Source organism: Solenopsis invicta, chromosome 12, assembly GCF_016802725.1.
Source record: "Solenopsis invicta isolate M01_SB chromosome 12, UNIL_Sinv_3.0, whole genome shotgun sequence".
Lineage (NCBI taxonomy): Eukaryota > Metazoa > Arthropoda > Insecta > Hymenoptera > Formicidae > Solenopsis > Solenopsis invicta.
In genome coordinates this window covers 16,650,176-16,675,065 of record NC_052675.1, presented here as the reverse complement: position 1 = coordinate 16,675,065, position 24,890 = coordinate 16,650,176, and the positions used below count along the sequence as shown (strand labels likewise).

The 24,890-nt window shown below is 34.2% G+C and overlaps 4 protein-coding genes and 1 long non-coding RNA gene across 6 annotated transcripts in view; 2 read left to right on the top strand and 3 right to left on the bottom strand.

Moving 5' to 3' along the window:
• Nucleotides 1-10,765, bottom strand: part of LOC105195995 (enoyl-CoA hydratase domain-containing protein 3, mitochondrial) — a 31,165-nt gene extending 20,400 nt beyond the window's left edge. Inside the window, exon 1 of the mRNA XM_039455971.1 lies at nt 10,625-10,765. The gene's annotated coding sequence lies outside the window, so the exon portion shown is untranslated. The remainder of the gene's footprint in view (nt 1-10,624) is intronic.
• LOC105196038 (succinate dehydrogenase [ubiquinone] flavoprotein subunit, mitochondrial) lies at nt 573-8,098 on the top strand. Its single transcript, XM_026133399.2, has 10 exons — nt 573-963; nt 1,152-1,438; nt 1,964-2,102; nt 2,202-2,370; nt 2,980-3,175; nt 4,118-4,315; nt 4,861-5,055; nt 6,004-6,147; nt 6,341-6,451; nt 7,410-8,098. Exons 1-10 carry the CDS (start codon nt 666-668, stop codon nt 7,494-7,496), a joined length of 1,824 nt encoding a protein of 607 aa, XP_025989184.1. The 5' UTR covers nt 573-665; the 3' UTR covers nt 7,497-8,098.
• A 47-nt stretch (nt 10,766-10,812) lies between the features above and the next one.
• On the top strand, nt 10,813-24,812 carry LOC105195992 (succinate dehydrogenase [ubiquinone] flavoprotein subunit, mitochondrial). Its single transcript, XM_011161686.3, has 9 exons — nt 10,813-11,055; nt 15,477-15,903; nt 19,637-20,035; nt 20,837-21,005; nt 21,090-21,256; nt 21,845-22,071; nt 22,248-22,392; nt 22,498-22,802; nt 23,027-24,812. Exons 1-9 carry the CDS (start codon nt 10,990-10,992, stop codon nt 23,111-23,113), a joined length of 1,992 nt encoding a protein of 663 aa, XP_011159988.1. The 5' UTR covers nt 10,813-10,989; the 3' UTR covers nt 23,114-24,812.
• Nucleotides 14,690-15,545, bottom strand: LOC120359206. The gene is made up of 2 exons (XR_005576037.1): nt 15,412-15,545; nt 14,690-14,905 (listed from the first exon to the last, which is right to left on the bottom strand). It is a non-coding gene; the product is annotated as an uncharacterized LOC120359206 (long non-coding RNA).
• Nucleotides 16,900-19,152, bottom strand: LOC105195991 (high mobility group B protein 4). 2 transcript variants are annotated; one of them, XM_011161684.3, is made up of 4 exons: nt 18,726-19,145; nt 18,331-18,478; nt 18,042-18,257; nt 16,900-17,189 (listed from the first exon to the last, which is right to left on the bottom strand). In XM_011161684.3, exons 1-4 carry the CDS (start codon nt 18,866-18,868, stop codon nt 17,070-17,072), a joined length of 627 nt encoding a protein of 208 aa, XP_011159986.2. In that variant the 5' UTR covers nt 18,869-19,145; the 3' UTR covers nt 16,900-17,069. The 2 variants fall into 2 exon arrangements, with proteins under 2 accessions (XP_011159986.2, XP_011159987.2); XM_011161685.3 differs by having other exon boundaries at nt 17,056-17,189; nt 18,051-18,257; nt 18,726-19,152.
• Nucleotides 24,813-24,890: the final 78 nt, after the last annotated feature.

Below are 24,890 nucleotides of genomic sequence, written 5' to 3'. Positions count from 1 at the left end.
AAGCAGAAGCTGAAAGAGCCTCACCAGTCGTGACAGTTGTTAAACTGTCATTCGAACCTAACAAATAAATATTTGCCAAGATGCATCGGTCGATCAGTCGACTAATACAAATGCATGGACTACTTGTAAGACCTTACACTAATACTAAATGCATCTCATTTTTAATTTGAAGTGAACGGTAATTTTTTCCTTTAGAAATTTGTGAGACAATCTCGCGCAACAATCAGAAATCCGCGAAGCTTTCACGTAAATGTTAGCCCAGCGGAAAAGGCAAAGTGCGGCGTGCAGGATAGCGACAGTGTAAGTACAATTTACTAAAAATTATTTATTAAAATTTTATAAATAACTAAATACTCCATATAAATTAAATGGACGGATATAAACTTGTTCTCATCTCCTCTTTACATTCTTATCTTTCTGACATGATAATTATTTTCGTGCCAATAAGTACGTTCATTCCTAATTGTACCCTTCTAAAATACAGTTTTGAAAATAGAAATATCAATCTTATATCTCTTATCTTTTTTTTTAATTTTGACTAAAATATTTGTTTGTGCTATTCAATTTTCTAACACGTTTTAGTTAATGAGGTATTTGAAAATTTTCAATTAGCACACTTTGTAGGTTGCTCAATTATCCACGCTATTAACTTGCAGAATTATCCTATGATAGACCACTGCTATGACGTAGTTATAGCAGGAGCGGGAGGCGCAGGATTAAGGGCAGCCTTTGGTCTTGGTAAAAAAGGATATCGTGTAGCAGTAGTATCAAAACTATTCCCAATTAGATCACATACCGTGGCAGCTCAGGGTGGCATAAACGCCGCGTTCCCCGGAGAGAAGGACAATTGGCTGTACCACATGTATGATACAGTAAAGGGATCTGACTGGTTGGGTGATCAGGATGCTATTCATCTACTCGCGAGGGAAGCACCTCGAGCGGTCTACGAACTCGAAAATTACGGTAAATCGATCCAATAAATTACAAAAATTATTATTTTGAGAAGCTATATACAACATATGTTTCATCAATTTAAAATATTTATATTTATATAGAAATTATATGTACGTTAATGATATTTTATTATAAATACGTACGATACTTTGGGGGTTAGGATGTATACTTAATAAAAACACTAAAAAAAAACGTAGGCTGTCCGTTTAGTCGTACGGAAGAGGGTAAGATCTATCAGCGTGCCTTCGGTGGCCAGTCGTTGAAATTTGGCAAAGGCGGCCAGGCTAAGCGAACCTGCGCTGTCGCTGATCGAACCGGCCATTCGCTGCTTCACACTCTCTACGGTCAGAGCCTACGCTACGATGTGCATTATTTCATCGAGTATTTCGCCCTCGACCTGCTCATGCACGGCCGATGCTGCAAAGGGATCCTCGCCTGGGAATTAGAGACTGGACTTTTGCACCGATTTAGGGCTCATCATACAGTAAGAGAAAGCTATAAGAGCCATGTTATATATTGCTTCATTTAACTTATTGTCTGTTTAATTTATAGAAAAAAAATTATAGTGCGTTAATTATTTATTAATACGTTAATTATAGAAAAATTGTTATATGTTATTCTTATCTCTTTGTCCAATCGGGATTTGAAGATCCAGGTGAATTATTAGTTTTGAATTATTCTACCTCAAACTCGGACACCTCAAACTCGGACACGTACAAAAAAAAAAGCGAAAAACGTTTCGGGTCAAACAATGAAATTGTACTCTGGAATGTTGAAGGAGTGTAGAATTTTTTCAGACTTTTTAAAGTCCAAAAACTTTCGAAAACATTATCCGGCATCAGTGACCCGGTTGGACTAGGGAAGCAGCGGGAAAAAAACGTTAGACCTCAGAGAGTTAATAATTAACGTTAGGTTTCTTTTTTGTTTGTCGATGCAGCTTAATTGCCCTTTATTTTTAACAGTAATAATGCAAATTAATATCGATATTAACATAGCTATCATTTTGCAGGTGATCGCAACGGGTGGTGCCGGAAGATGTTACTACTCTACTACCGCGGCACACGCCTGCACCGGTGACGGCATGGCGATCGCGTGTCGGGCGGGATTACCGTTGCAGGACATGGAGTTCATTCAGTTTCACCCGACCGGTATTTTCAGATTGATTCTATACTCCGACGACGACTTCACTTTCCTTTATTTGGCCTTGTGTTCAATGATAATCGACCGAACTCTTTTTTGCACTGCAGGCATTTACGGTAGCGGCATACTCATAACCGAGGGTAGCCGAGGGGAAGGCGGCAAACTCGTCAATTCCGCGGGAGAGTTCTTCATGGAGAAGTACGCGCCCGTGGCTAAGGATCTAGCCTCCCGCGACGTTGTGTCGAGAGCTGTGACTGTTGAAATACTGGAAGGAAGGTTGGCGCAATCCTTCGTATTCTAATTCTTTCTCTCTCCGCAAAAAAACCATGAATTAGATATTTAATTTGCAAATAAAAAGAACGAATGAAGAACTCACAGAGATGCTTAGAACATCTCATATAAAGACGATGGAATTGTTAAAAGAAAATTTTCTTCAATCTTGATAACTTATTGTTGCGTGCCAATTTTTTATTTAGAAATCACTGAATGAATTCTAGATAAGTAGGGCTAGAAATAAAATTTGTTAAATTGACTAATTTTTCAACTTGATTAAATTTCTTCAGTTCAAGCAAGTATTTAACTTATGTATTTAGCTCAAGTACATAAAATACTTGAACTTCAATTTAACCATTTGAATTAAAGAAAACTTAATCAAGTTGCAAAATTTAATTATACCAACAACTTTTTTCTACCAGTACATTTAAGTAAATAAGTAAGAAGTAGACGAGAGGCTCGAATCTCTCAGATAGATTAATTTATAATTATCCATCATCCCGACTTCCTGGAAGTGGGAAGTTAGTTAGAGTTGAAGGAGTTATGTGTCGTTACATAAGAACATGGTATTTTTTGTAGCAAAAATTCATTGCTTTACGCTGTTTCTTGCAGGGGCGTCGGGGAAAAGAAAGATCACATTTATCTGCAATTAAATCACCTGCCGGCCGAGCTGATACACAAAAAACTACCCGGGATCTCGCACCTCGCCTGGGTATTCGCCGGAGTGGATGTGACTAAGCAACCGATCCCCGTGATTCCCACGGTGCATTATAACATGGGCGGTATACCCACGAATTGGCGTGCACAAGTGAGTAAAGCAATATATTTACGCAATTAATTTTCACTGTATCATTATATTATTTATGATTATCTTTAATTGACGGATATTAGAACTGAGCAAACTATTTGAATTCAAATTCAGTAAGATTTGATTTGATTCGGGTTTGAGTCTCCACGATTCAAATCTAAACTATTCAAAAACTTCGAATTTAAAATAAATTCAAATACTAATTACATATGTTGTTCACTTTATAAAATTATGTATTTAAAATGACCATATCACACAATCAATACTATTTTTCTAACATAATAATCTTTCTTCATTATCATACAGCATCGAAATTTTTCAGAGATATTTCAGAAATGCTTTGACTGAAAAAAATGAAATATCAAAGGTTGAATTCTTTCAGAAATGTTACACGTGAAATGTGAATAGTTGAAATCTTTCTGAAAATCTTTTCCACAACAATCGATGCGCTGTATGGATACGCTTAAAATTCTACCTATCAATTATATCGTTAACTAAAAGTTGTATTTCAGCGATTCAATTCAAGTCGGCATTAAGAAACTTCGTTTTGCATAATTAACCAAAAAAAACTAAAACTGCCAATTTAATCAATCATTTTAATCACCATTATATATCCATATACAACATATTTTAACGTAAAATTTTATATTTCGAATATATCTTATAAAATATAAAAATTTTTATTATATTTTATATCCAATATTATTTTATATATATTACATTGTTAATCAAAGAAGTGTTTGGCAATATATATTATCCATGTATTATTACCATTAATGTGTTTTAATCGTTTTATTGACAAAAATAAGCCCGCGGAATTCGATTATTTGCACAGACTAAAAATACATTTACACAGATAACAGATTTATGGTTATTGGCGTTTACGGTGCGGTTACTTGACGTCGTAATTGCATTTTTTCGACATAAATAATACCTTTTCAGGTATTAACGCGAGAAAACGAAGAGGACAGACCGATCGAAGGGCTCTGGGCAGCCGGCGAGACCGCGTGTGCATCCGTTCACGGTGCTAATCGCCTGGGCGCTAACAGTCTTCTGGAACTTGTGATATTCGGCAAAGCCATCGCCGACCAGATCGACTGTATTGCTAGACCTGGCGAACGTCACGAAGATTTATCGTCGGTAAAAAAAAAAATTTATGCGGGCAACCGTAGAAAAATGCTCCTCATCTACATTTTGAAAGGAAACTTTTTGCCGTTGTAAATTTAATGGGACACAGTATTGCAAATTATCGTCCTCACAATTCCACATTATATTTCGAGTCATATCGCAATGATATATCTTATTTTATTTATTTGACAAAGAATACATATTTTTTATATATTTTTCTTATATTTATAAATTAATTTTCTGCATTTTTTAAAATTTTTATTTATTTCATATTTTTTTTATGAATAACCGATACTCATATTAAAAAAAACTACAAGAATAAAATGAAGTTCTTTCATAGTAAAAACTATTTTTTTCATATTCTTGTCATTTCTTTTCGTAAGAGCTAACTTGATATAAATGCTTCGAAGGATGTGCAGCATTAATTAACCAGACCCTATCAAAGTTGTAAAGTGAAATGAGAATTTACGTGTTTAAATTGCTCAATGAAGATCTGTACTTTACGAGGCACGAATTAGCATATAAATGTATGTCGACAAAAAGCGATTTGGATGCAGGACATTGGCGAGCAGTCGATTTGTCGCTTCGATGCAACCCGTTATGCGAAAGGTTGCGTTCCCGTTGTCGAGCTGCGCGAAGAGATGCAACGCACGATGCAGAGATTCTGCGGGGTATTCAGAACTTGTGATATTCTGCAGCGTGCATGCCGGGAGATGTCCCGTCTTTATACCTGCGATTTACCAGATTTATGCGTACGTCGACGCACTTCAGCATTATTAATTTTAAAATTATTTAAGAGTAAATTTAGAAACTTAAAGCTAAATGAATTACACTACAAATCAAAAGTATGTAAGCGACTGCAATTTTCTCGCATCTCGTGAAAAGTTAAATATTTCGGTGAAGAAAAATCGTAGAGACGTTTTCAAACACACATTTTAAAGATAAAGCTTGAAATTTGTATTTTAATTTTGTGTCTATGACATTTTGTTCCTAATTTATGTAAAATTGAAAATTTATATTTTCTCAATATTTTTGTTTTGAAGTGTCATAGCTCGATGAAACATCATTGGATAAAAATATATATATAAAAAAAAAAATAGAAAACATTAAAACAATTTAAAAAATATCAATTTTCAATTTTATATAATTTAGGAACAAAATGCCATAAAGATAAAATAAAAATGCAGATTGAAAGCTCTAACTTTGCTCTTTGAAACGCGCGTTTTAAAATTTCTCTACAATTTTTTTCACCAAGATACGTAACCTTGTAGAAAATCGCAAACATTTCCAAACTTTTGGTTTGCAGTATATGCATAAATAAAATTTACTCGACAAACATATTTTTGAAAAATACGATAAAACGAATAAAACTATATTAGGACTAAATCATAAATTAAATAAAATTATATTATAAAAAATATATTATTACGAAAATACTCTGCTTATTGAATTTTGAGTTCACATAAGTTCTAATCGCGAATTTATAGACGTTTTGTACTCATCTAAAAATGTTTGGAATTTACGCGGAAATCGCGGTTTACAGAAACAATTAGCTCGATATGAGAATGCACGAATAATTGCACCGTTACTTTGCGATCGCTGACGTAACGGCGTCGTTGTATAAGACGATAATGTATGTAAAACGCTTTATTTAAGACCCAGACGCACATGTGGATCATGCTTTTAAATGTTTTTTTTAGGTGCAAGATCAGTCCCTCATTTGGAACACCGAGCTCGCCGAGGCCTTGGAGCTACAAAACATGATGCTCGTCTGCATGCACATCGTATACGCGGCCGAAAATCGAAAGGAATCGAGAGGCTCGCACTCCAGGGAAGACTACAAGGTTCAAATAGGAAAATATTTTTATATTAACGAGAAAAAATTAGAACGCGATAAATTTGTACAAATAATTAATGCAAATAAAAGCAAATCATTCCGGGTGTGATCTTGCAAATATGTACACGTAATCTTAATCACGAGCATTTCAACCGACTGAAGTCGAAGCAGATTCTCGTGAATGGTCATTTCATTTCTAGGACAGAGTTGATGAGTATGACTACACAAAACCGCTTGAGGGGCAAAAGAAACGACCTTACACGGAACACTGGCGTAAACATACGCTTACGTGGGCTCAGGAGGATGGAACGGTTAGTTAAAATGCTGAAAAAAGTAAATAAAAACATCTCATTCTTTTACGCGGAAGACGATGAATCATATACTATAAATCATTGATAAAACGAGCTCAAACTACTCGGAGATTACAAATTAAAATACGAAAGCATCTCTTTTGCGAGCCATGCATTACAAGAAATATTGAAATATACAGAAAAAACAGTACCAAGTATTAGTATCAAATTAAAATTAATATCTCTCCAACAACAATTGTTTAATATATAAGCAAGAAAGTAAAATCTTGCTTATACACGGTGATTATTAATGAATGTCTCCACTTTTTACCATAGGAGCACGCATTTGTAATTTCTAATATAATATGTTAGAAATATATATCCGTCGGTAAATCATGCTCCTATGGTAAAAAGTGGGGACATTCATTAATAATCACCCTGTATATAATTTAATCTTTTTAAAAAAAAAATTGATACTTTTAAATTTCATAGTAAAAAAAAATATTTTTTTATTTTAATATATTATAATAGTCTTCTAAAGAGCACAATATGATTGTTTTGGATAATAATAATATATAATAAAAAATTCTCATTCTTAGTTTAAAGATATTATTTTCTTATTTTTTTTTCAATTCATGAAAATTATTATTGAATAAATAAAAAATTACTTCGTGTATTAGGTCTGTTTAACACTACATAATCTGTTTTCAATATTTAACATTTCGAAAATAAGGATATTCTCAAAACAAGAATATTCTTTTTTTCTGTGTTGTTACTAATAAATATTACATGAACAACATTTAATTATAAAAAATTTCATCACGTAATTTCTTGATTTATAAAAAAAACACATTTGATTTATCGCATTTTATCAGCGATACACGACATATTTCTAGCTGAAGACTCTAGCTGCGACTCTCGACTATTACGGACTATTGCGAACGATTGCAATTTTTAATGGCACGTGCTCTGTTTACAGATTTTTATCTCTTATCGGCCTGTTATCGATACGACTCTAGACGAAACCGAGGCCCAGCATGTGCCCCCTGCAATTCGCACATATTGACCCAAGAAATGAGTAACCGCCAACAATCGAATAATTGAAATGAAACGGGAACGACGCGATTATGAATCCCAATCGGCTGGCGCGTTATCGTTAATCCCACATTTGAAATCAGTTGCACGTAATCCAGAAACTAGATATAGTTAAATATCGAAAAGATGGCAACGAGAAAATTGTCAAAAAACGTTGCTTCCTTAAATATTTTTATTTCCGTTATCTTGCGTAAGATGTTTCGCACGCGATACGCGTCAGTTGTTGACGTACTGTTCACTGATAAAAAGTAATTAATGCTCATATCTATTGCAACGAGGAAAGCGAATCAAAACGGGCGTTGCGTTTCTTAAGCCAATTTCAGAAAAACGCTCCCTCGGACATTCGTTCGCCGGAGGCTGCGATACAGAAATTACGCAAGAATAAATGATGAAACTTCGTAATCGACTCCTTTTCTTTTGTTTTTGTGCGAAAAAGACATCGAGCATGTTTTAGCAACGTCACTACATCCGCAACTTAGTTTCGTAAGAGATAAATCGTTAATTATACCTTCACCGATAGCATTACGACTTCAAGCTGATAAATCTCAATAAATTTTTTATGGAAGATATAAATGATTGATCATCACTTTATTTCATTAAATATGTATATTACAGATATAAACCTATAAATCAAAGAAATCTTTGTATCCTAATTGCAAATTCTTTAAATTAATTCCAAAATGTTGGTTTTTTATTTTATAAAATAAAAAATATACAAAATAGAATATCAAACAGATATTCTGCATATATCGTGCAGTTCATTTTGTAATAACTAATGCGTACGTAAGATAATATGTAGATGAATAGCAGTGTTTAGCGCGATAAGAATACCGTTCTACCACTCTGGTAATTTTCTAAAACCGGAGAAATCGTGACAACTTCCATAATAAAAGTGGCCCATATTACGCTTATCGCGCCACGTTACGCCTCCTTCGAATTATATTGGGTGGCGTGGAACGACGCTGATACTAAGTTTTCTGTTTAGTCAGTTAAAAGAAACGACATAAACGATAACAAGAAACTTCAAAGAAACAAGTTTTATTCACATTATCCCAATTTTTTTTTCTTACTATTTTTTTTTATTCAGTTTCTCATTATCCTCCAGATCGACGTCATCATTTTCAGGATTAAAAATTCCAAAACGCAACTCTTTAAATTTTAATCATGCTATCTCTTTTTAGTTTTTTACGCCCCCATTCCTCAAATGCTCGGTCTATGCATTCTATGTCAATGTGCAAGATACGAATGGACGAATTTCATGAATACATGTAAAGAAATCATATATTCGTATAACAATTAATCACATAATGAACGCGAACTTAAACATCTGAACAGTTCCTCTATAATAAAAAAAACCCAGAAATTATCAAAGTGAAATGTCACAGATATCAATTCTCAAACTTAGTATTTAAGAAAATCGGACATTTCATACTTAATGAGTTTAATGATCAATAAAAATAAATGCAATTAAAAGACAAGCAAATCTATTATATTGAATTTTTAGAATAAATTTTATCTGAGATACCTGGGCTGAATGAGGCTCATTTAATTTATTTTATTTTATAAAAACTCTATGTTGCATTTTAATATTCCTAAAATTGAATACTGTATACTGTACACACGGGAAAAGACTGCCAAGAAAATTACTCAATTTATCTTTTTTCTTCTAGTAACAGCTATCTTTGACAAAAATATCTTCTTGATAGTTACAATACATTCATCACAAATTTTAGACAAATTCATTATCATATATTTAAAAAAAAAAGAAATTATACTCTTTCGAAGAATATTATAAAATTATCGAAGATAAATGAGAATAAGCAATGTTTCAGTAAAAATTTATTAATGAGTAAATTTTTATAAAAATAATTGATAAATTTAATTATTCAGACTAATTTCATATAGAAAAAAAATCTTAAAAATTTTCAGATTTGTCCTTTATTTTCTCGAAGAAAATGTAGTTACCGTGTTTGTATCGCATTCAGAATACGATTATAAAGATGCTAGTGCGCTTTTTTTGTCATTCTTTATTCTTCGTTAGAAAAAGGCTAGACTTATTCTTCGTGAAGCAAGGCTAGACTGACAAAAAAGCGCGCTAACATCTTTACATCTTTATAAGCATGTTCTGACTACGAATCTAAATATATCTCTCTTCTCCCTTTCTCTCTCTTTAATATCGACAATAAGTAATAAAAATATACAAAATTTTCTAAATCTTTCAAACAAAAATTCTTGTTAAATTGAAGCTCTCATAAGCGTTACAATATTATTTAATATTAATATTTCTGAAATATTATTTAATATTAATAAAAAGTTATATGTTCACTCTTAATAATAATATTATATAAATATTATGAGATGTAAATAATATTATTTACTTCAATATTTTAAATTATCGGGAATATTATAATTTTTAAATGTAATAATTTATATAGTTTATAAATATTTTGTGCATAATAATTCACATTAATTTTTGATTATAATATTCGTAGAACATTTTCATAATATTCCACAGATATTTAAAATAATATACTATAAATTTATTATATAAAAATGGACATATAATATTAATACAATATTCCTATAATATTAAAATAATGTTAAAAGTATTGAATAATATTCTCGGAATATTATTTTAATATTATTTTAATTTTTAATAATATTCTGGGAATATATTACAGTGCTTATAAGGCACAATTCTTTACGTTACTCCACCATGTGTACGTGGGATGAAAGTGAGGTTACGTGCACGCGTGGACCAGCGCTTTTTTGTGCCATTCTATCTTTATCTTTTTTTAGACGTGAAGCAAGGCTAAATTGACAAGAAAACACGCTAACATCTTTACGTCTTCATAAACACATTCTGAATACGAATCTAAATATATCTCTCTTTTCTCTCTTTTTAATATCAAAAGTAAACAATAAATATATGTAATTATAAGGTCTTTTAAATCTCTCTCAGACAAAAATTCCTTAAATTGAACTCTCATAATCAAGAGTAATTCTTCACGTCACTCATCGACCACGCGTGCGTGGGACGAAAGTGAGGTTACGTGCACGCGTGGACGCACGTGCAGCATTTTCGTTTTACGTACGTACCGTTAGAATCGACGAGAAGATCGAGAATAGGAGACGCGGTTGGTGTTGAGATCAGTTCGCCGGTTCTCAAAATTAAATGGTATATTTTCGATCACCTATTTCGTTGGAGCCGTTGGAGGTGCAGCCGAAACGCATATTTGGATGACGTCTCGAGCGCGTTGGCAGCACTGTGCGCGCGCAGCGTTCCGGTAACGCTCGGCGTCGCAGTCGGTGTCGAGCCGCCGAACCGTGCGGATCGAAGCCGAACCTATAACATCGTAAGGAAGGGTCAGTCGCGTGTTGCGTGCTCGCGGGTCCGACTGTCGCGAGGGGAGCGTATCTCGACGGGGAGCCCAGGAGCCCACACGGGAGTAAGACGACGCAGGATGAGCGGGCTGCTGAAGCTGTCGGCGTCGTTGCTGCCGAGGAGCATGCCCGGAGCGGTGACGCTGGTGAGAACCTGAATGGAGCTCGTACTCGCAATTCGAACAATAGAATCTGGTCGCGGGATTCTCACCCCGCGTCGCGGGTCGCGGGACGCCACCGACCGTGTCTCCCTCGTGAGGACCGCAACGCGACGAACGGCGCGAGGGTTCGCCTTCCCGGTCGCGTTCGCGGCGATCCCGGAACTCGAGCCCTCCAATCCCGATCGAAACTAGATCGAGGCCTCGCACCTGGCCTAGAAAACCTCGCGTTTACGAGCGGCCTCGCGCCATCTTAAAGGAAGAAAAAAAAGAAGGAATCCATCGGGCCGACGTCGTGCGATATTTCGGCGCGGATCACCTCGACGGTGACGCAGGTCAGGGTCGCGTTCGCGAATCTTCTAAGCGAGTTATGTAATTTTTTCATTCACCGTCCCGCAGCGGGTGGTGAGGTAGGTGCACTACGCGGCGGCGGCAGCGGCGGATCAATTACGTAAGGTGCGCGCGACCGACGGATAAATACGAGCGGCACCGCATTTCCCACGACTTCCCCGTCGCCGAGGGTGTTCCACCCCTCCTCGCGCTCTTGCCCGACAACGTCCCGCCGCCGGGGTAAGATCCGGTTTCCCGTCTCATTTCCATATGCTCGACCGCGTTGTTGGCCGACAACGGGGGAGGCTGCTCGCGTCTAACGGTGCCTCGATGGCTCGATAGCGTTTCCCGAGTCGAGATGCACTTTGGCGGCGTTTCGGCGTCGATGTCGACTAGTTTGAGCGACGAACGAGGTATCGATACCCGGCTAGATATCTGCCAGGTTTAAAAGGACGTTGACGGTGATCTTACCGAAGGATTACTTTGACGAGCTCTCGTAAGCGGCTCGACAAAAAATGTTAAATTGTTTTTGTTAATTCAGTCATGCAAGCGCTGTCTTAATTTTGACAAAGGCTCACGGTGAAAAATGTTAAGTAATAAGCGTTAAAATTCTAGTAAATTTTATGGAACTGGCAGATTATTTTTAATAATTGTAATTATCATTTTATAGTTGTTAAATCTTTGCAAATTATTTTAGCGATAAATTGCGATTTTTAAATAAAATAAATTACGATTTTTTAAACATAAAAGTGGTTATAACTCGGAAACTTATCAACTTATTTCCGGACCTAGGTTTATATAATGTTTTTCCTTCTTTTTGGGTCTTGAATCACTTCCCGAAGTACTTATGTTAAATTTTATTTAAAATTTATTTAACTGTTAAAATTTATTTAACTTTTTTTGGTAAATGGATAATTGTTGTATAGCTATACTTTAAAATATTTTTCACATTTCGTAAAATGAATTTTATGTCACTGTTCTAAAAAAATGCACGTAAATCTAAATTACCACACATCTCAATAAAATTTATTTTATCGATGAGTTTCTTTTACCTTAGCGCTAACAAAATTTACTGCGCAGTAAAAAATACAAACATGTGTATAGGTATTCTTGCTTACAATTTTGACAATAGTATGCTGACTTACTTCACTCTGTACTAATTACTTGAATGAATAATTATAATATATTGTGTACCTTTGGTATTTTTACTTTCAAACAAGTAAAATTTGTCATAAGTTCAAAAAAAATAACCACAATATTTTTACTAATAATTTTGCAAGATAAAAATTACTCAATCTTTTTTTCCCGTGAGTTTTGGTAATTTTTTTTTTTTAACTCTCTTGTTTGTCCAAGATTAGAACAAGTAAAAACGCTTGACATTGAAATAAATAAGATAAGAGTCTAGCGCGGATGACAAATTAAATAATAAAGAATTAAAACAAAAAGAATTACGTTTTGGCTCAAAAATACCATTTCCAGCAATCAGAGTTCAAGATTAGATTTGACAAGTTTTCAGCGATACTCAGACAAAATTACGCAGGTCATAAAGACTTTTTTCGTTTAAAACTTTTGTTTCACACGTATTTATCTTTACATTTTGAAGACTTTTGCGCGTTGTCTGAAGATGCAATTACGCGAGATGAAAGCGATAGACGTTCACGCAGGCAGCAAGATAAATCGTAAAACGCACCTGGCAAATTTTCGCGCGTCGTCGTGTCGCGTCTCAATTGATAATGATCTTTATTTTTGTTTTATTTTCGTTTTTTTTATTTTTTTTATTATAGCTCCGAGAAAAATTTCACGCCTAGATATGCGCGCCAAATTTATTGCATATGAAATACTTACGATCGAAACGGCGCCCAGTTTTCTTATCATGATTTTTATCGTCTGGTAGCGAATTGCAAAACGTCGAGAGCGTTTTATTAAAAAGATAATAAGGTTTACAACTGGAAATACCACCATTACTTTAAACTGACACGCCTCCGCGTTATCTCGTAGCCTTTAACGGTTGAATACGTCGACATGAATTTTTAGGCAAATGTTTGTTCGACGCTTACCTCTTGTTGAACCCGGTACGAAATTACGCGTTAAAGCAAATCAGTCGAATCGAATTTTTTTTTCTTTCCATACATTTTCAGAACAAAATTGAATTGAGAATTAAACATAGTAAGGCATTGTTGAATTATTATTATTTTTTTTTTTTTCGGGAAGACACATTGAAAGTTACTAATATGGCGGCGCGATATCTTACGATCAAATCAAAATTATGTTTTTTGTCTTATCTTTGAGTACGGGCACATAAGTTGACGATAAGCCACGTAAAAACTTATCATTTTCCGCAAATGTCCTTAGCGTCGATGCTTTTATCGCTTTTAATTATTTTGCCACACACTACACGGCAATGAAGATATTCGTTACGCAATCTGCACTTCCCTACCAGCGATATTAATTAAATCCGCAGATAATAATTTTAAAATGATTGTCTATAGACACGCTCGTTACTTTGTAAGAATGTCAGAAAAATGTGCACACATATCAGTTTTCCGCGAAGTGTTGCGAAACGTTCGTATTACAAGCATTTAAGTGCCATTCGATCGTCCAATGCCTATCTTTGTTTAGATTGACTACTTACGATACCTCCATTTTCTATTGAGCATACACTCGGAAAAAAAGTTGTTAACTCGAGTAAATGTTTTTCAGCTTGATTACATTTTTTCAGTTCAAATATTTATGCGTTTGACTGAAATATGCCGGGCAAAAAATTTTTATACATAAATTACATATCAAATATGTCCATATACAAATAAATATATATAATTATATGTGAAGAATTTTTTCTCGGGCACATAAAATATTTGAGTCATCAATCCTCAAACGTGCTAATATTTGGAATAATATTTGAATTCCGATTTAAGCATTAATTACTTATATATTTAACTTAAATACTTGAACTGAAGAAATTTAATCAAGTTAAAAGATTTAGTCAAGTTACTTTTTTTCTCGGTGTAAGGATGAAAGAGCCTATATCTGTTTACGGATCTTGATGCCTAATAATAATCTTGGTCCTAATTTTAACTTATTATTATCTATTTTTTAGACCCTAAAAAAATGCATATTATTATAGGATAAAGACGTTTTACAATATTGCACATTTAAACGTGAAACGTGGACGCGTAAAATTTTATCTATAAACAATATAAAATTGTTCAGTTATATAATATATACAATTGTATTTAAAAATGTGCAGTATATAACTATAAAAAAATTATGAGGATAAAAAAAAGTTACGTACGTTTTATCTGACGAGTCTTGTCTCCATATGCTTGTCTCGTAAATAGAACATGGCAAATTGAATATGTAAGATACGGGTACGTACACGCAATCGCAGATGCATATTCGTGACTCATTATAAATAACGACGTGTCCACGTGACGGCTTACCTAACAATTTGCTCTCAAATCCGAAAGGAAGTAATTGTAGCTTCCTTGACGGACCACGTGTTGAGAGGCTACAAAAGCAGGAAGTTGTAAACTAGATATCATTTTCTCACTTATTCCGCTTTGTATATTGTTGCCTCAAATCATTGCTGTTTTCAGTAAAATTCGAATTTAATTTTACATTGTATATTTTTGGTCGCACGTAGGGTCACTGCACCAGTCGCTGAACAATCACCAGTAAATGACTATGTTTAGAAAAATATTAAAATAATTAGACTTTGAAATAATAAATTGCGAATTAATTGTATTTTTTATGATCTAATTTTCATAAAAATTTTAAAATATCATTTTTTATTAAAATGTAATTATATTAAAATTTTATTTATATGTTCATTGACTATTCTCGTTCAGTTCAATTTTTTATTTGTTCATTGACCGGTGCAGTGACTCTATCTTAGAATCTCATGAGAATTTTTTACACAAGTTGTGTGGAGGTCGCACAGTTAGTTGTTACGTTAGTGAAATAATCCAGTGAGTGAATTAGTTAAGGAGCGCGCGCTCGTTATAAGTTACGTACGTTAAAGTTTTGCGGTGCGATTCGCCTTGTGCTCGGTATCTCCGCATCTCTTCCGTGTTTCGTAGAACAAGCTGGGACTGCCGCTCCTCCTCGGCAACCGCAAGCTTCATCACACGACAGACCGAGCGGCCAAGATCTCCGACGAGATCTCCAAGCAATATCCGTTGGTGGACCACACGTATGACGCGGTGGTGGTGGGAGCCGGTGGCGCCGGTCTACGCGCGGCCTACGGCCTCGTGGCCGAGGGCTTCAAGACCGCGGTGGTTACCAAGCTGTTCCCGACGAGGTCGCATACAGTCGCCGCTCAGGGCGGCATCAACGCCGCCCTGGGCAACATGGAGGAGGATAACTGGCAGTGGCACATGTACGACACCGTCAAAGGCTCGGACTGGCTGGGTGACCAGGATGCCATTCACTACATGACTCGCGAGGCACCAAAGGCCGTCATCGAGCTGGAGAACTGCGGCATGCCCTTCAGCCGTACTACGGACGGTGAGTGAGAATGGAGATAAGAGAATTTTTTCGTATTAGATAGATTACAAACAGGATTGGGTAGCAATCAGTTAAAAAGTCAACGAGAAAGTCACTAACAGAATTAGAAAGTTAATAACCTTTAACTTAACTTACTTCATTTTTAATGAATTTTATTTTTAACTTCAATTATAGTTATTTTTAAAACACATAAATTTTAACTTATTAATTAATATATCTATAAGATCGTGGAGTGTATAACACATTTGAATCAAGAGAATGGCCTACAACAATGTTATTTTTCTAGTTTAATTTAAAAGCTGCATTCGACGAGAGGCGCCAATTCGGAGAATTAGAAAATGTCTATAAAATCATCTAGGAAATTCTTATTTGAGCACTAATTGTAAGATCGATGTAGACTATTTTCTTGTTTTAAATGTGTTTATTAACTTTTTCCTAAAGTTAAAATGTACCTATGTAGAAGAAAAAGTTGTAAATAAAAACAAATTACTTTCATATAAAAACAATAATTCTTCGTTATTTCATATAAACTTAATTTACAAATGAAATATTAAACTTATTTGATGATTTAAATTATAATTATTTTGTTCTTTAGAATAATTTTTAAAAGATTACAGCATTCTAATGTAATATAAGAAAGACATATATAATGCTTTTCAAAATTAATTTCTAATTTAACTTAATTTAATTTTAATATAACTTTTAACTGAATTAATTTTATAAGTCGTTAACTTCAATTTAGTTAAAAAAATTGTTGACTTACTCAATCCTAAATATAAAATATATATTATATATCTCCGTAACAAAAAGATTTTAAAAAATGAAGAAGGCTAAAGGTTTGAAAGAGAAGAAGGTTGAAAAACTTTTACAACATAAAACCACGACAGGTTTTACGATATAAAAAGGCCGATTAGAGATCGAGCATAAAGATTTACAAATTTAAAAAGGGAGAGGAAAAGTAGAGATAATTACAAAAAATAAACCTGAGACTAAACCTGTTTTGTGTAAGATCTTAGACTTTATTCAAATTTCGAAACGACACGGCCAAGGACTAATCTATAAAGAAACTTAATTGAAGTAAATTGTTGTTTCGTGTAGATATTTCTTAACATACTTGCTGTCGGTTTTAATTAATTAATAAATTGGTCAGTTTAATAAATTAACGCCTAAGAACTCAGATCTGAAACGTCCTCGCTGGTCGCGCCTGTTCCCGATGTTGCGGAATCTGATTCCGCATCGGAATCGTCCCTCCTGCTTCTTGAACGTCTCTTTCTTTCTTTTTTTTCCTGAAACGTTAACAGCCATACGTTACCTATAAGAATTATGATGTTTAAAATAAAAATTATAAATTAGTAACCTTCAAGCATTAATTTTGCATTTTCTTAAATTAAAAAAGATGTTTTGCTGATGCAGGTAAATTTCTAGATGTCATAACAAAAATTTATCATATAGAATTTATAGCAATAACATTTAACAATATTTTGTAGAATATTTAGGTCTCGTTATCAATTATAACCAAATTTTATAACAAGTAATTGGCTTTAATATGAATAGACGTTACAGAAAAATTTTCTTTCTAAATTTCATACAAATTCTGTTTCTGTTATTTAGATTATTTAAGTACCAAACATATGCGATATCACAATATTTGCTAATCATTTATCTATCTTAATTAATTTTTTGCAGCCAAAAGATTGTAGCTGTACTCGCAAGACTATTTTTTTCGGTATAACGATATATAAATATTAAATATATAAACTCATTTAGCTTTTTTCTATGCACTGAGTAAAAAGTTGTTATTGACCAAATTTTTCAACTTAAGTAAATTCTTCTTCGATTTTAGTAAATTTAGTTCGAGTATTTAACTTAAATACATAAAATACCTGAATTCTTGAAAACTTCAATTTAATCATTCATACATATCATTTAACTTAAATATATAAATGCCTGATCTGAAGCAATTTAATCAAGTTGAAAAATTTAGTTAACATGTTTTCATCTCAGTGTGAGTCATTGAAATTAATTGAATATAATAATTAGCGACAAGATTCAAGGAAATACGTAAAAAAATTATATATTAATTTTGTTTTGCAAAATGACAAACAAGAAATTAATGAAACTTTGTGTAACGAACGAACCTCTCGTACTTTCTTTTTCTGATCCGTTTGTTTCTCGGGTTTCTTCGAGGAATCGCTGCTATTAGGTTTGTTCTGCTGTGCGTTCTTGTTATTCTGTGATTGTTGCTGCGCTATCTTGGCTGCTTCCACGTAGGGCATCTTTTCCACGGACGACATTCGCCGCCACTCTTGGCCCCCGAGGCGAAACAGATCTCTGCTCTTCACCTTGTTATAATTCTGCAATTCGACGATTCCTCGCTTACATAACACTCATACATATTATTTCCATCATTTTTGTTTGATTCGTTACCTGCCTAAAGTCTTGCATGAAATTCAGAAAGGCATTTGCGCTTCTCCACTGCCTCCTCTGCGTGGGCTTGCTCACTCTTGATCTTGACCTTGATCTTGATCTTGATCGGGAGCGAGATGACTTTCTGTCTTGCTGCCTGGACTCTGTTCTGTCCAAACATGCGACATCGTATATACAATTATTATAAATAAGAAATAAACCATCAGACGTAATTATGCAAATGATATGCGTGTATTTTCAAAAATTTAGTCAAATTCGATACATATATATATTTTTTTAAACACGCAATGTGTCAGAAGTTTATGTACGTGGAGCAGCAATCTGGAGGTGTTTATTTGTCATACGTTAACATACGTTTAACTTAATTACAGATCTGTTCTGTTTACGTAACTCACTCGTCTCGCGTGCGCTTACGACCCGAGGAAGGTCTCGGTTGGTACTGATTATCAGAACCTCTTTCTTGTTGCCCCGCGGTCTCGTCCATTTCCACGCCTCCCGTCACTTCATTAGTTTCTTCTCCCCTATTGTCGTCTTCCATGATTTAACAATGATCCCAAAAAGGTATACTTGATCTATCAGTATTTACGCAATGCAGGAATGCATCTTTACTTATGGATAAGAAGTAATTGCAGACGGCAAGAATTTGTTCCCGCAATCGAGAAAATAAAACGCGAATTTTTTTAAACACCGTGGAAATAACAAATGTCATTGCTCGGTTGCCAGGCAATTGAAGATTGTCGAGACTTAGACTTGAACGCAGACTTGAATGCCACGATTACTAATATATTCATTACAGACTTTGTTTTGCATTTTTTGTTCTCAATGATTTAAATAATGAAATAAAAAGTTGAATTACACAGCAAATGTTTAGAGAATATCCTTAAAATTTCACCTATTATGTATATTAATTTATCGAATTTACAATAAAAAAAAAATCTTGGACAGCCTTTGTCAAAACTTCATTTATAACTTATTTGATCCTTTGCTATAAATGCACGTGTAATAACTCGTCCTAAAAACTATTTTCTCAACAATTGTATTTCTTGTCTCTTTCCGAGTTTATTAACTTTTATCTCGCTAATTTCGATAAAATTGTGCGCAAAGACAAAAAACAAAATCCCTCCAACCCGGAAAAAGTTAAAAAGTTATTGCGAAAAATATTATCTAGTTTTGAAGAATGTTTACAGTGTCATCATAATAACATTAATCAAAATAAATAAATACTATCTATCTAATGATAAAATGATAAAAATAAAAAAAAATTATTTTTAATGATAAAACTTAATTGTGGACCGTTTTTGTCCAGGCAAGATCTATCAACGTGCATTCGGCGGTCAATCTCTCAAGTTTGGCAAGGGTGGCCAGGCTCATCGATGCTGTTGCGTGGCCGACAGGACCGGTCACTCGTTGCTGCATACACTTTACGGCCAGTCGCTGAGCTACGACTGTAACTACTTCGTCGAGTACTTCGCTCTCGATTTGCTGATGCAGGACGGCGAATGCCGCGGGGTGATCGCGCTCTGTCTGGAAGACGGAACGTTGCATCGCTTCCACGCCAAGAATACGGTGCTTGCCACCGGCGGCTACGGGCGTGCCTACTTTTCCTGCACATCCGCGCACACCTGCACCGGGGATGGCACTGCTATGGTCTCCAGGGCCAATCTGCCCAATGAAGACCTGGAGTTTGTGCAATTCCATCCTACAGGTACATATTTAAGAACGTTTTGACTCTACAATACCAGCTAAAAGTTATTGAAATTAAAAAACTACAGGTTTCTTAAATTTATTCTTTTTTTTTCTGTAATTAACGACAAAAAATTTTATTCATGAATATTCGAATTTTGTCCTGAAACCAGCTGTAAAGAATAAATAAAACAACGAAAAAATTAGCTTATAATGAATTATGCAGCGAAAACGACTCTATTTTGTTACTGTTTTAGGTAAACAACTTTTAGACGAGTAAACGAATTCAAATTAACTTTTGCACGAATATTTGCTAGACTAAAAAATTTTGATTTGATATTCCTTCCTCATTAAATTTATAAATAAACGCTGCAAAATGCGATTTTACATAAAAAAGAGTAAACAAAAAATTAAATAACTTAAAATAGAATAAGAGGAATAAGAGAATTGTGAGAAAATTTTCACAAATACTAAAACGTAATAAAAGAGAACAATCTGAAATTTAAAAATTTTTAGTAATACTTTGAAGTGCAACACATACATCTTTAATATCTAATATCTAATGAATCAGATTATTGCTGTAATATGACACCGAGATGTCCATAAATAGTAGATTTGAAGTCTCGATGATTCTTATAAATTAATAATAATGGGAGTAAAATAATATTGTAATACTTAATTTGAGATATTAAGTATTGAAACTTTTACGTATTTCTTAATGAAATAAAAATCATTATTCAAGTGCGCTTATTTTCAAACTTATACAAAGGACTAATTTTTTGCATTACGTCTTTGATTGCAACAAACACTGTATTCACTTCAGGTATCTACGGTGCCGGTTGCTTGATCACGGAAGGAAGCCGCGGCGAAGGTGGTTATTTAATAAACAGCGAAGGTGAAAGGTTTATGGAACGTTACGCGCCGGTAGCAAAGGACCTGGCATCACGAGATGTGGTGTCTAGATCAATGACAATGGAAATTAGAGAGGGCAGGTGAGTGATGGGCCAGTAAAGACGTATCTTTTGCCGCGTCTTCGGAAATATTCGTGGTAAATATAGTCCCTTTTATTTGCTTAGAGGCGTCGGACCGGAGAAGGATCATATTTACTTGCAGTTGCATCACCTGCCGCCTGAACAACTTGCCGCTCGATTGCCAGGAATTTCGGAAACTGCGATGATATTCGCTGGTGTCGACGTGACCCGGGAACCCATCCCCGTTATACCTACTGTCCATTACAATATGGGTACGTAAATATAATTAACTAAAGTGTTGAGAGACTATCAGTACCTCTAATGAACATTAACTTTTATGACGACCTTCGGACTAACAAAGAATATACTTGATTCTAATTATCATAATTAATATTCTTTGTTAAAACGTTATTGAGAAATATTATTTGCATATGGATTATACCCAGCAAATCACAAATAACAATTGTCACATAATATAGATAAAACCATTATATTTACCTATGTGTTATTAGCAATTATTTATGTTTGCTGGCAACCAATAATAAAGAATATATTTAATTTTGCTTTCCGCAAAATGAAACTTCATTAAAATGTCACGCGATGAGTTTTTCTACATTAATATTCGATTCTGCATGATGATTTCAATTGAAAGGCCTGACATTCTTTGCGATGACGCCATCGGAGTCGTCACGCAGTTGAGTTTCTTCTTACCAGGAAAATATTCTGATAAAATGGTTTATCAAACGTGACACGGTAATTTTTAAATGAGATCTGCCACGAATTGCTTTGTTCTACTTGCAGCAATTTCCGCGATTCTAGCAGAAGAGATTAACCTAGTAACATTAAACTGACATTTGCAGGAGGTGTGCCGACGAATTACAAAGGTCAAGCGTTGATGAGGGAAAACAATCAGGACAAAGTAGTGCCCGGCTTATATGCATGTGGCGAGGCAGCTTGTGCGTCCGTTCACGGTGCTAATCGACTTGGTGCCAACTCTCTATTGGATTTGGTCGTATTCGGACGTGCATGCGCTAAAACTATTACCCAAGAGAACAAGCCTGGCGAGGCAATCGGACCCTTGAAACCTGTAAGTTTATATTATTTTAATTAGCAAGAAAATTCTTGAAAAATCATGTAAAATAATTATTTGTAAATTTTTTGCTGTAGTATTTGAGTCGCAAATTTTAGAACACCTTGTATATATTTAATTTTTATTGGGGAATAAATCATACATATATGTTGCGTTTTGCTTGTATGTTTTAGAACGCTGGTGAGGAGACGGTAGCTAATTTAGACTGGGTCAGAAACGCCAACGGTTCCATTTCTACTGCGGAATTAAGGCTGACTATGCAAAAAACTATGCAGAAGCACGCGGCAGTCTTCAGAGACGCCGAAAGTTTGAAAGAAGGTTAAAAAAGGACCATTTACGTTTCGTACACAATGACGAATGTTATGTGTTATAAACGTTGAATAACATCATTGAAAGCATTTATTATGTATCTTTTTTTTACAGGCTGTCAGAAGATGACCGACCTCTACAAAAAATTAGACGAACTGAAGGTTGCGGACAAGTCTTTAATATGGAACTCCGATTTGATAGAAACGCTTGAATTGCAAAATCTGATGATTAATGCGATGCAGACCATCATTGGGGCAGAGAATAGGAAGGAAAGTCGTGGCGCACATGCTCGCGAAGATTGCAAACAGAGAATCGATGAATACGATTACAGTAAACCGATCGAAAATCAGCAACCGAAACCGCTCGATCAACATTGGAGAAAACATACATTGTCAAAGATCAATCCGAGAACAGGAGAAGTAATTTCCATTTGTTATAGATAATAGACATTAATATCTAAAAATTGTATCTATGAATAATGCTTTTTTCATTTTTAAAATTTTTTCATTTTGTTTTCTTGATTTTTTCAATCTTTGCTCGAATTCACACTAATTAGTAGGTTTTTATTCTCCATTTTAATATTTCCAATCAATAATTTTTCTAATAATTTCATAATTTGTAATCTTATTTTATTTATTTTAAGGTGTCTCTCGACTATAGACCGGTAATTGACGTTACGCTCAATCAAGAGGAATGCGCGACGGTTCCGCCAGCGATTCGATCCTACTAGACTAATTCTACAAACGGACAATATTAAAATCCATCGTCCTAGGACTTTCATCTATCGCCACCGAATTTCGGTCTCAGCGCAATTTTCGATTGCAGCCTAATGTTAAGCATTACTTAGATTACTTAGCGCAAAGGAATCGAAGAAACACTTCGCGCTAGAACTACTATTGCGCAGCGAATCTGTTAATTTATTTCACACATACATATACATACACACACGAATTTCATCGTGCACCAAAGTTGATTCTTGTCACTCGCTTGCGCCAAGTCGCGCGAGCAGGATAATATGGTCCTTGTAGGATGCCGGTGTTGAGATTATTGCCCTCTTGTCTACGTGAGGGAATATACGTGATCTCGTTCAGTGGAATCGGTACTCAATTCAACAAGTAATAGTCGAGAGATAGAACAATTCGCGGTAACAGGAGGTTCGTATGTAAAATATGGACTTTTTCAGGGAAGACGTTTTCTTTTCTGTAATATAGTACAACGTATTCAATTACGACATGTTCTCATTGCGCTCAGGTGACAGTAGGATGTACTCTCGCGTGCAGTGATAACGGAAGAACATCACCGAGAAACTCAATTAAAAGTCTCATGAATTATAAATTTATAATATTAAAGTATATTTAAAAATTATATTTATAATATAAATTTCTAATAAGACTTTTTTGCCAACTTTTGATAACGACTCATGAGAATTACTCTGCTAACGGGAATACATTTCTTGAATTAATAATTATTAATAATTATTCACCTCTTGTGCTCCTAGTGTTTATGTAAAATCAAATAAAATTAAAACTTGTCATTTTTATTTATGAATGAAACGTTGATATTTGAAATTATTACTGTACGCGGTAGTATTTTGATAATGTATTGCTGTACTTTGATATGATTGTTATTCTCGAAATCAAATTGATACTCGTTGCAGCTATACGTATTTTTGTTAGTGTGAAGATATACAAGAATTGTTTCAAAGATTTATTTTTAATTGCTCCTTTTCATGATACATATTCTTGCAGAGAATTGACAGTAAAAATGAGTTAATATTGACGGTAATTGATATATTGCTCCATATAAATTCTCATGTTTTTGCTTAAAAAGTAATCCAATAATTGGCATATCTATAAATATTTACGCATTTGCGTATAAGCACGTAATATTAAAAAATTTAAAAGTATGCTTTTTTCGTATATTTTGTTGCGGCTGTTTACTTACAACGAGGCAACGTAGAAATGATATTGATATTAATTATCTAATATCTGTTATATACAGAACTATTTATTAGTTTATTATAAATTATTTATTTTTTTTTAAACGAAAATTTCTTCATTATCAGAATAATTTATGAAGATAATCATTTTAATTTTTCAAGTTTAATAAAGATTGCAATAAATATTAACTAAATATTGTAAGATTATATAAAAAGAACGATAAAGAATTAAATAAGAGTATTAAAATTATAATTACAAGTACTTATTTCAATTTTATGGATTAAAACTCTACGTTGTCTTCAACATTGTACTGATATTATGTACTTCGCAAAACATGAGTTGAATAAAATATTACTAGAGCACGACACAGAAATATACAAAATACTACTATAGTCTCGATTTGTAAAAAGATCGCGTTGCTTGGCATGGTGGAAATGTACATAAATCGCGAAAAATATCAATAAAACGTTAATACACCTTTTACTTAACGAAATTAAATTATTTTTCAAGTGAATTATTTATTATTCATAAACAATATAATATCTGAGGCAATGCTGAATTACAAAA